Genomic DNA, 11,859 nt, shown 5'->3' with positions numbered 1-11,859 from the left:
CAAAAAGAGTAGAAACAATGCTATTCCATATCAGCACAATTTGATTGTTTCATTCCATTTTAGAAATCGTGATGTTCATGGAATTAATATTCGTTTTGAGGGAAAGAAAAAAAAACGAGACACTACGGATGCTTGAACTATGTACACAAATAAATATTCACACTCATGTTATATATGTTGGATGAAGATGATAAATAATATCTTTAATAACTTGTTTTGCTGCTGGAAATAATTTTGCTTTTGACGATTTTACTTTCAAATAATGAAGTGTGTGATCAAGGTCACCATTTGAGTTAAGATGTGGGGACGGAACATTTTCGACATTGTTTGAGATATCTATTTCATCAAAATTTTGGTTAAGCTCATGCTGATGTGAAAATATTTTTTAATTTTATTTTGTTTCTTTTTCACTCAGTAGGAAGTACTTCGACCGTATTGCTTCATGTATCGTATTGTTTATTGTTTAAGCTTATTGCGCATAAATACAGTACGTGTAACTGAATGCTTTAGTAATTTTCTTCTATTTTTGTATTCTTGCATAGAGAGAAAGAGGACAGAAAAAACACTGTAAAATAATGTATGATAGAAGGCAAAAGCTTTTTACGAAAGTATTGAGGTTGCCTGGGTGCAAATTGACGGAAAACAAAACTAGATTTGATTTTGATCTTCCTTTCATGAAAATAAATGAGTAGTCAACACAAATTCACACACTAATATGATGGGTTTTTTTATATATTTTCAGTATTTTGAGTAGTCGTGTTCGGTCTTATAGCGAATATCACATAAATAGTAGTAACAGTCTTCTTGGTTTCGGCTGGGACTCCAGCTTAGATGAGACTTCGATTAGCTTGGATAGCAAATCCTGCGTAAGCTCTTCTTGTTGAATTACAGGGTATGTTTGGTAGCTGGTACTAACGTTACAGTTCCAAAGTAGTATTGCCGACGTTGCGGGGTGGTCGATGAAGAAGAATGCAGCCAGATCTGGAAGAATGCAAACATCATGTAAGTTCATCTTCGTCTTAGCCTTGCTGGGTGGGTTTAGCTTTGTCTCAACACACTTACTTTATCGGGCAATGTTGGCCAATTTCACCACATTGCATTACACCTGGCATAACCTGGTTCTCGCAGTCATCTTGTAGAAACTAGGACCAGCCGGAGACAACTTTCTGCAACACGGAACAAAAAAAAGAGGAAGAGATAAATATTTAATTTGCATTACTTGTTTTGTTCTTCAACGATTTTGCATTCACTTACCTTTGTTTTCATGGAAAGTATGTTTTCACCTTTCCTCTGTAGCGCATACGGTGTCGTGCTGATGGCAGCCAATTCATCAACTTTGTATACCAAAAGCTCGATCCATCCGATGCCAGCCTAGGGACGCTAGCGACAGAGGATTTAGCCAGTCTTTATTAGTTAAATAATAAAAGCCATTTATGCTGCCATCTATTCTCCAGACGATGTTTCACAATCTGCTCATCCATGGTCATGGTGATGTCGGGTACATATTCCATTCGAGAAATTGATCTTCAGCGAACCGCCGTACAAGAGGCTCTGCTTTGCTAAATAATAGAGAAGCAATACTGATATTAAGTCAAAGAAAAAAAGTACCTAAACACGAATGAAAGAAAGAAAGAAAGTAAGAAAAGAGAAACGAAAAGCAATGTGCATAGCATTATGAAATAAAGGTGTTTACAAATATGCCTTCCTACGAAATGGTTAGGAAAGATATTTTGTCAAAGAATTGTGTTGGTTATATACGTAGAAATAGCAATCAGTTGAGATCCCACGCGCGACGAAGCTGAAAGAAAGTGGCTAAAAGCCGCTGGTCACTGGTGTTCATGACTAGTTCTAGAACAGATTTCTTAAACTTAGTTATTCCTAACTCTCTTATGACTACCCTTTTTGATAATTTAGACTCTCCAATCATTAGCCTAGTGTAAACATTAAAGTATCTTACTATTAGTTATCCTATCACTAGCCTTTTGACCTTTAAGATGATCTTATCACGAGCCTTTTATATACGTTCAAGTATGTCAATGTTAATTCTCCTATCATTACACTCTCGTCAATATTGCCTGCCTTTTACCCCTAGCGAAATGTGGACAACGATACAGGGAGAGCTCCTTTTCTAGAATTTCTAGCTCCTGTTCTAGAATCTAGAATGGAGTCTCCCTTTGTTGCCACTTTATTGCCCTTACACTATAAACTTTTTAACTGGGTAATTTTGAAATAATTCGAAAAAAAAATTAATTTCCTGATCCAAAGGTTTTTAGCTCATGGTTGTGTCGGAAATTGCACCGTGTCCTTATTATTTACGACCGTCATTATCGTCATTTAAATGCTCTTAAAAACGCACTTTTCATTGATGAACACCATTGTCCTGCGCGGCGTAATCCCCGTAGAGGAGGGACGATTATCAACGATATCGAAAAATTGTCTATAGTTATGGAAGGTGAAAAGGAAAAGTTGTTTACCGGAGCATCATCTGCTCGAGCCGCCTGCTGCATTCCTGGTGCACTCTGAGCAGATCGTTGAGGAGTCTGTTCTTGTGATGACTCGCTTGAGGCCTGTTGCTCTATAGCAGCATCTTTTTGAGCCGCCTGCTGCAATGCTGACACAAGCGGGGTTGTGGCAGCTGTACCTGTAGGAGTCTGCATGGCTGACGTCGGCCCTCTGGAAGCGTCACCCGGGGCGTTCGGCATTACCGGAACAGCTGCTGGTCCTGGGGGAGGAGTTGTCGGTGCATCCGACGCCTGCATTGGGGATGTTTTGTCCGAAGAGCGGCACCCCATAATTGTTTTCACCGATTCTTCTTGGCCGAGGTGAATGATGGTACCACGATTTGGGCCGCACTAATCGGAGGAAAAAAAAACATTTTAAATATATTTCATACGATCAGGAAACGCGCAATGGAATAAATATCCTTCTTAAGCCCGGTTTACAGCAGCTCGAGTGAAATTGAACGTGACATTTTGGGCTCTTTTGCTATAGTTCATTGAATATATAAAATGTTAAAACAATGAATTAAATACATTTCTTAGTGATTCACACACATACACACACTATTTCGAAGGACGCAAGCTGCTGTTTGACACTAACGAAGGCCCTTTCGAACGACACATCAGTGCAGGAGTCCCACACGGGTCCATACTGGGCCCTACACTGTTGAATACTATTTATGACGGGGGGTTTCGAAGTCGGGTTATCGCCAGGGGCAGAAATCATTGGCTATGCCGATGATTTGGTACTGTTAGTCCCAGGCACAACATCGATAACAGCATCAGCAGTAGCGGAGGAAGCAGTGACAGCAGTGCTTGAAAGGGATGCTTGCATACGTACATGTACGATGCGCAAGAGACTGCAGCGACCGAGGCGGACGTGGCATCACGTTAGATGATGTAGGAGGTCTGTGCAGGCTCTGGGGAGGACCAAAGTATGGTCGAATGGGTGATCTCCGCATTCTGAGCGGCAGGGAGGGAAAAATGTTAAAAAGAAGGGGAGAAATCAATATGTGTTAGGTGCCTTGCGCACGGCAAAGAGAGGCTCCGAGGAGCAGTAAAAGCCCTCCCTCATAGACATCTCGCGGGGCTCTGAGGGGAGGGGGGGGGAGTGGGCAAGGACAGGGGATTTAATTTGTACAACAAAGATAATAATAAAGCTTGTGACTGATTAAAAAAAAAACACACACACACACACTTACATAAATAGCTTAAGTTCACTTACCGGAAGGAAATGCTGTTTGAACTGTTTGTCTTTATTGCTTGATCTTCAGATTCGGAACAGATCCTCTTCTGATAAGGTTAATGATGATGCAACTTTGCCCTAAATTACAAAGAGAAAAAAAACACGTTAATTACACATAGCTTTATTTCACCAATTATGCACCAAAAATGAGTTCCTACATAAACACTAATGAAAATAACTAAAGAAGAGAAGATATTTATGATCTTTTCGGCATGCATGGGAAAACAGCATCAACGTTTTATGAGCGTTTCATACCGTCACGCGATGAACGAACAAACATGCCGGTATCACTCGAACTAATCATAAATCACAAAATCGGTTTAAGATATTTTACATTGAGAATTTGCGTTCTAGCTTACGAGAAATTATAGCTTCAAAACTATTGTTATGTTCTTTGCGCAATCATGTGCAGCCAGAACCTCACTTATATGCCCCGGCATTTTGACGTACTCCCACACACCCACACGCGCTTGCGTATTGCACAATTTTAATAAGATGCACACTTCACCAGAAACAGATGCCGGTAGAAGAAATCGACAACAATCATCATTAACCATTTGTATCGTCGGTATTTTTACTTACAATTTCAGCACTTAGTTGATTTTCCAATCTCTTGGGGGTTGTGTCGCTAGATGAGATTTTTCACGTCCGCCACTTCCAATTGCATGTATTGTGATGAGCCAATTGTTCGCACGCAGTCGAGGCAAGGTGGATTAAAAATACCAGGTGGTGGAAAAAGGCCTTTTTTTGGGTCGCCATAGTTGAGGGACTTTACGTCATTTTAAAACCGTTAACCATTGGTTTCCCCCTCACAAAGCATAGCAAATAGAACAGATTTCTTTGTTACTACGTGCTTTCTTGTACGTCTATTGATTTTATCGAAACAATGAGGAATAATAACAACAGATTTGATGGTTTGTTTCGTCACTAAATTTAAAATCATGTTAGTGAGAGTTCTAATCTCACTTAAAATTGTCCATGTATCTCGTAGATAATGCGGAATAAATGGTAAAATAGGAAATACAAAGGGTGTCGTAGTTTTTATCGTATAACATGCCGAAAACACAATGAATTATACAGTAAATTCGTGAACCACCACGAAATAAAACACTTGAATCTATGTTTTAATGTTAAATAAGAACTCGCAAAGTCCAAAATATACTTTAAAAGTATATTTCAACGAAAAAATGTGGTAGATAAATTATATTATCAAATCAAATAAACGTAGACAAAGTTTGAGTCCTGGGAACCTTACGTCAAGTGACGTATTGTCAAAATGCTTTAGATTCCACCACCTGATATTTTTAAAACCACCTTGGTTGGAACTCGGTCCCGCCACCATTCAAATAGACATAGAAATAGGCGAATGAGCTAGACCTCAAAGTCTCTATAAAAAAATAAGTAAAAGTAAAGTAAAATAGACATAGAGCTACAACGTTGCGAGGGACGACGTCTCGCGCGACAAAAAGTAGCTCAATTTTGCAAACAGAGCTATTTGTCTTGCGAGACATTCCTGCTTCATTCGAAACAATCGAATTATCCAGTTTGTTTACGAGCCAGATAAATGCCAAACACAAAAAATTTTGAGCACATTTCATCTTTTATTTGTATCTTTTAAGACAAAAAACAAAAAGGTTTACTGGGTGAAATGTAGAGTGAGGCGGCGCTCTAGCAGCAATCGAATACGACATCCAACACGAACAAACCCATATAATCATATGGAGGTGCACTGTCAGACACAAACAAACAAATAAGACAAATATGTCAAATCCCATACATTTTTCATGTTCGATATCGTGTTCGATTGGTGCTAGAGCGCCGGGTGAGGCGATTGCGGAAGATGTACGAGCAAGCGCAGATGCTAATATGGCACACACTTAAATTTCAGGACCCCGTAGGATCAATAAGGCGGGGGGGGGGGGTGGATTGTATTCATTGTTTTGACCATTTAATTTCGCCCACCAACACAATCTTACACCAGTGCGAGCTTTTTGGAGGCCATCTTGAACCCTTAAAAACCCCCACTCGAAACGTCAAAAACCATCATAACTTCTTACAAAAAGCGTCGCCAGCGAGGGAAAATCGCACCGATTTGGAGTGTTGGCGAGCTCACGACAACCGGTTTTTGGCCTGACAGATGCCCTCCATCGTGACCGTACGGCGACCATTGTCATTTGTTAGTGACGCTTTGTTTACGTTTGCATCTGCCATTTGTAGCGCTTGTTTTTGGCTTGCGCGGGGGAAAGATTTCCGTGATATTCCGGGTTTTCGCCGCTAGTTCGTTCGCAATGGGCTCGAAAAAACACAAGAAGCATAAATCAGAACGCAAGGAGCGTGAACTAGGCAAGGGTAAGAATTGTTTTCTGTCGAAAGTGAAGAGCGAGACGCGTGCCTGCCGGTCGCCGTTTCCCGACGCTTTGATGAGATGGCAGTGGCAGCGGTGTTTGGTTCATAAATTTACAACGTTTCTTCTGTTCCTTTTCCAGAGAAATCGTTCAGCCTTGACCGGCCACCGAGCTTGAAGCTTATTCTGAAGGTCAGTGGCAACAGCTCGACACCGGAGCATGGGAACGATTCGCCGGCGTACGGCATCCAGTCCGACGGCGGAAGCACCCTCTTCACCAGCACCAGCGGTGGCGACTACCCCGAGCGGCACAAGAAATCGAAAAAGAAGAAAAAGAAAAAGGATCGCGAAAAGAAGCACAAACATCATCATAAGGAGAAGCGGCACCGGCACCGCGGTACCGACGATACGAGCCTTGGCGAGGAGGATGAGGAGGAGGAGGAAGAGTTCAACAGCTACGGGGACGAAAGCTCCCAGGCGACGGTCGATCCGGTGGCAAGCGTGCACTATCCAGCCGCCAGCTCCGCAGCCGTAGCAGCCGTGGCTGCGGCCGCCAGTACATCGCTAGCCGCCCAGCCCGTCACGAAGCCGCTGCTGCCGGAATCGTTGCTAACTCCGAAGCTGGAACCGGACAACGAACAGGAAGCGCATGCGGCAGCGTCTACCGAGCAAGAGGCATGCGGCCCCCTGGCCGGTGGGCTGGTGCCGAAGGACGAGCTGACGACCGCACCGAGCTCGGTCACGACGGACGAACCGCTGCAGAGCCCCGGCTCGATGCAGTCGTCGTCGCGACCCGGCAGCAAGATCGACTTTCACGACACCAGCTCGAGCCAGGCACCGAAAACGCCCAACTCGGACTGCAGCGGGCGGGAGCCGCGGACCTGCGTGCTGAAGCAGAAGCAGAGCCGCACACCGCTGAACAAGCTGCTCGACCATCTGCTGAAGGCGCTCGAGAAGCGCGATCCGCACCAGTTCTTCGCGTGGCCCGTGACCGACGACATTGCGCCCGGCTACTCGTCCATCATACTGAAGCCGATGGACTTCTCCACCATCCGGCAGAAGATCGAGGACAACGAGTACGGCTCGGTGACGGAGTTCAGCGACGACTTCAAGCTGATGTGCGAGAACGCGATCAAGTACAACCACTCGGAGACGGTGTACCACAAGGCGGCGAAGAAGCTGCTGCACGTGGGCGCCCGGCTGCTGCAGTCGGACAACCTGATGCGCTCGCTGCGCCCGCTCATGACGTACATGCGCGAGCTGACGGCGAAGGAGCTCGGGTTCGAGCTGCCGGCCGGGTCGGCCGACGGCCCGGACAGTGACTTCCACCACGCGCACCATACGGCCGACTCGGCCGACGAAGCGATGGCGGCCGCCGTCGACGAGGGCATCAACGCACAGATCGAGGAGGAGGAGAAGCGCAAACAGATCCGGCTGGAGAACAATCCGCACACCAAGTTCGAAGCGTTCGTGGACGACCTGACGGCGGACGAGGTGCTGGCCCAGGTGCAGAGCGCCGCACTGAACGCGCGGACGAAGCTGCTGAAGCGCAAGTCCGCCCACAAGCTGGGCTTCCTGCGCCAGCACAAGGACGGCACGACCTCGATGAAGATACTGCTCGACGCGAAGTCGGAGGGTGGCGAGGGCGGCCCGGAGCGAACGGTGACGCTCGGTGCGCACACCGGCAAGCTGCAGTACGGCACCGGGCAGCTGCAGGGCTTCCGGGAGGATCGGCGCAACAGCGCCAAGATCGTGAAACCGCTCAGCTACGGTGCGTTCAGCTCGTTTGCGCCGGTGTTTGATTCGCGCTTCGCCAACCTGAGCAAGGAGGAAACGGAGATGGTGCTGAACACGTACGGGTGCGAGACGGGCGCGGACTATGCGGAGAGCATACTGCGCTTCGCCATGGACAGCCCGTTCGCGGCCGGCATGGCGCACAATCTGCTGGACGTGCTGACGAACGGGGAGCATCGGCAGACGTACGGGAAGCTGTACGAGTCGCACATGCAGCGGGAGGAGAGTAACGCCGTACGGCAAACGTTCCTCGACCCGGTCGAGGTGGCCGAGGAGGTGAAGCGGTACGCGAACGTGCGGATCGACTTCGACAGCTTACGTTCGCTGTCCAGCTTGGGGGTGGACGTGCAGTTTCTGGACGAGCTCGAGTGCCAGCTGAAGGGTGCGGAAATTGGCCCGCAGCTGCAGCAATCGCTCAGCACCAACTCCGATCTGCTGCAGAAGCTGCACCAGCTGCAGACGGACCGGCTGTCGGCACCGCTGCCCGCCCATCTGTCCCACATTCAGCATCCGTCCGAGGGTGAGCTGGAGTTGGCGGGGCAAATAACGAGCAATCTGACGCAGATAGCGAAGCAACTACCGCCGGCCGCAATCGCCCATCCGCAAGCGCTGAGGAAAGCGATGGGAATCAGCACGGGTTAGTAGAGTGATCGAACGGCGGAAGCGATTCATGAGAATTTCCTTACAATATTTATCTTATTTTTCTGTTAATTGTAGCTGGATTGGAGGTCTTTCAACCGCCACCGCCAACGCATGGCACACAACCGTCAGTACCTGCACCAGCACTGCAGCATCCAGTACAGCAGCAGCCACCAAACGGTACCGGGAGCACCTCCCTTCCGACCGGTAGCAGTATTTCGAACCCAAACACACATCAAGCACCACCAGCACCGACTGCTATAGGTTAGTGCACATAAAGTGAAAAGTCTACACGAAAATAGCACTAACAAACAATTACCCTTTCTTTCCTTTTTAACAGACATTGACACCACACCGATGGATATGGACCTGGAGCCGGAACCGATTTCCCACCACCACCATCAGCACCATCCCCATCCGCATCATCTAGCGCGGCAAACGCAATCTACTGCGACCCTTCCCGGCCCGGGTCAGCAGCAATCGATTATTCAACCGAATCCAATGGTTTCCGCTGCACCGGCCGCACATGGACCACCACCGGTCGATATCGATAGCGAGTTGCGCGAGTTTCTCGGTGGCTCGACGCTGAACAACACCGGCCCAAGCAGGGCGGACGGTGGTGCCGAATCGTCCGATGCTGCATGCATTGAGCAAATGTTGATGGATTGAGTGTGTGTGTGTGTGCGTTTGTTTGTGTGTGTTTTGTTGAATTTCTCAACCCATTTGAAAGACAGAGGTAGTGTTTTATACATACCATTCGAATGAAAAAAAAACACGAAGAGTATATTGTAAGACGAGAATAGGAAAAGAAACGTCCTTTCTAATTCCGTTACACTGGTAAGGACACAAAACAAAGATGCAAAAGAAACATTACAATTCAAGTTGAAGTTAAATGGTTGAGATTTTAACACATTTATATTGTACGGTACAATTAGCTTAAATAAATGGACAAAACAGACGAGAGAAAACGCTGTGTGGTACAAATTGCAATAGATAGTTAGTATCGTTTTGATCCGATTATACATCTATTGCCACGTGTTGGATTATCGCACGTACAAGTTCAAGAGCAACTCCCTCACACTCAAATGATAGAATGGTCCAACATGGGAATGCTCCTCATCTACTGGGTTTGGTTTGAAGAAATTAAAAAGACATTAGGAAGACAGCACATAAAATCGTCGTCGCTTCTGTTATTGAAGCTCGCACAACCCAATCGTTCCCTTCGTTCGGTCCACAATTCATGCAACAATGTCTAGTGGAAACGTATTAAACGCTGCTAAAAGGGAGCAGTGTGGTGCCATTTTTTTTTTAAAGAAAGCTTTTCGGGATGCTTCCACCACCAGCTGACGGTTCGTTTTGCGCCCGGGCGCGTTAAGTTTGGCCAAGATGTAAAGTCGGAAAGCAATAAACCGGTCTGTGACCGACTGCAACCAAAACGGAAAGTTGAGCTCTTGGGAGAAAATGTATCTCTCCTGAGACTACCAGCCCAGCGCAAGGAGCAAGTTTTTCCGTTCGATGAATTATAATCCACGGACGATTGTTCTCGAGCGGAATTAATTAATGATCCGTAAAGGCGGGATGGTTGGAAAAAGAGGGGGATTGAAATGCTGCAATTACTATTCATTATTAAATTATTCGCTCCTCCCGATTGGAAACATTATTTTGAAGGTTTGAAGTTTAAAATGTTCAAACAAATGGAATCTTTGACTAATTAGACAGGTAAGAACTTGGAATTATTGGCTTCAGTAATTAATTTACTATTTCAACCGACAAAGGGAAAAACCGTATACTAATCATGCCTCTCATCCGAGGCTGTACATTCCCTTTTTAGTCCATTACAAGCTGTGCCAATTTTCTCACGAGCTCAAAACCGACAAACTGTTGAGTTGTGTGCCATAATTCATAGTTAGCGCTGGTAGACCTTCCACAATCGATTGCCGGAGTGATTGCGTAGCTCAAGGGTAAGGAAAGTGCGTCTGTCAGGAGCCATTTTATGGCTGACCGTATCGGAGAAATGGTTGAACATTAAGTACACGCAATAAAGAGATTTGCTCCGAGACACCGTACAAGCTGAATGGAATGAACATATTACTGGCAAGAGCAAACGGAAAAAAAGGTAAACGGATGCGTGACATGGATGATGTGAAAAGGGGAGAAAGAAAAGGTAGTAAAATTGTTTCATTTACATACGAATGGGGATTGTACGGAGCAGTTTAGGCGAAACTTTATGGGTTTTCTGTGCAGAAAATAGCATGAAAAATGCCAACGCTCGCGAACGGATAAAAAACCCGCCTAAAGGTATGCAACACGCACGGCAAACAATACCGCTAAGAGCTTATTTTGCACCTATTTACAATCTGCATGTTTCTTATCATTGTATTAGTCGTCTAGTAGTGCTGAAACACATTCCGAAGCAGTTCACGATCCATGGCATCTTAATTTGCTATCTTTAATAGTAAGGTAGCAGTCCGTTTTCCTTACCACAGCTTCATTCAACCTGCCTCACTAATTGGTACACTCAAGATGCAAATGAAGCCCGGACCGATGTAAACCGGGTTGAAGCTCTGTTGTACCATCCAGTTCCATCTTTAACCTTAAACTTTAGCACCTCACCTTGGAGAGAGCCAATTGCTAACCAACCCTCTCGCTCTCTGCGGTCAGCAGTATCAACAATCGGATCCCCGCAAGTAGGTCATCGAAGATTCCCTGAAGTAGCAGTTCAACACCATCATACCGTTCCAAAGAGTTGGTAAACATATGCTCTGCTCAAGCGATCGTGTGTGTATCTGTGTGTGCGTGTGTTAAGCTAATAACCACCGTACAGGGGATACTACTCTAAAACGATTAACCAAAGTGGAGATAGCTTTGAGGGCGGAATCTGAAATCCCAAAGGAGAAGTGCTCGGAGTAGAGTTTCTCCGTAATCACCAAAACGGACATGAATATGTAATGGAACCATTTTCTACGATCTGCACAACTCCAGTCAAGACATTCGTAAAACTCAAACGTGCAGGAAATTGTCACACGAGGCTTGCAACGAACTTAATGAATAAATTTGTCAGCTCAACTTGGGATTGCTCCTTTTTGCTAGTGGTGGGTGCCATTTCCCGAACTGCTCCTGTGTCCAACGTCCATCTTCAAAATCATAATAAATTCATTTCCCTTATCCGATTGGAACGTAAGCATCTTCAATCCCAGTCTTTGCAGCGCTTTGGCAGGAAATTGTCCTCAAATTAAAGAGGGCAGACTGCAGATGCTTCATATAAGGAGCAAAACCATCTCCAGGTGGTAAAATTACTTCCTCGGCACGGAAAATTGGGATTTAAATTTAGGTCAGTA

The 11,859-nt window shown here is 45.7% G+C and overlaps 1 protein-coding gene and 1 long non-coding RNA gene across 3 annotated transcripts; one reads left to right on the top strand and one right to left on the bottom strand.

Moving 5' to 3' along the window:
* Positions 1-494: 494 nt before the first annotated feature.
* LOC121597617 lies at positions 495-4,503 on the bottom strand. 2 transcript variants are annotated; one of them, XR_006005437.1, is made up of 6 exons: positions 4,327-4,503; positions 3,724-3,822; positions 2,475-2,852; positions 1,255-1,608; positions 1,063-1,166; positions 495-981 (listed from the first exon to the last, which is right to left on the bottom strand). It is a non-coding gene; the product is annotated as an uncharacterized LOC121597617 (long non-coding RNA). The 2 variants fall into 2 exon arrangements; XR_006005436.1 differs by having other exon boundaries at positions 514-981; positions 1,255-1,559; positions 4,327-4,500.
* A 1,406-nt stretch (positions 4,504-5,909) lies between these two features.
* Positions 5,910-9,489, top strand: LOC121597028 (bromodomain-containing protein 7). The gene is made up of 4 exons (XM_041922487.1): positions 5,910-6,093; positions 6,231-8,519; positions 8,600-8,785; positions 8,862-9,489. The coding sequence occupies exons 1-4, from the start codon at positions 6,033-6,035 to the stop codon at positions 9,188-9,190; spliced, it is 2,865 nt and encodes a 954-aa protein (XP_041778421.1). The 5' UTR covers positions 5,910-6,032; the 3' UTR covers positions 9,191-9,489.
* The last annotated feature ends 2,370 nt before the right edge of the window (positions 9,490-11,859 follow it).

Source organism: Anopheles merus, chromosome 3R (genome assembly GCF_017562075.2).
Source record: "Anopheles merus strain MAF chromosome 3R, AmerM5.1, whole genome shotgun sequence".
NCBI classification, from domain to species: domain Eukaryota; kingdom Metazoa; phylum Arthropoda; class Insecta; order Diptera; family Culicidae; genus Anopheles; species Anopheles merus.
This window is presented reverse-complemented; position numbering and strand designations above follow the sequence as displayed.

Excerpts from the sequence above, each read along its gene's own strand:
- LOC121597028 (XM_041922487.1), top strand. The coding sequence starts at position 6,033 with ATGGGCTCGAAAAAACACAAGAAGCATAAATCAGAACGCAAGGAGCGT. Across the intron at positions 6,094-6,230 it reads GGAGCGTGAACTAGGCAAGG|AGAAATCGTTCAGCCTTGAC; the intron begins GTAAGAATTGTT and ends TTCCTTTTCCAG. Across the intron at positions 8,786-8,861 it reads ACCAGCACCGACTGCTATAG|ACATTGACACCACACCGATG; the intron begins GTTAGTGCACAT and ends CCTTTTTAACAG.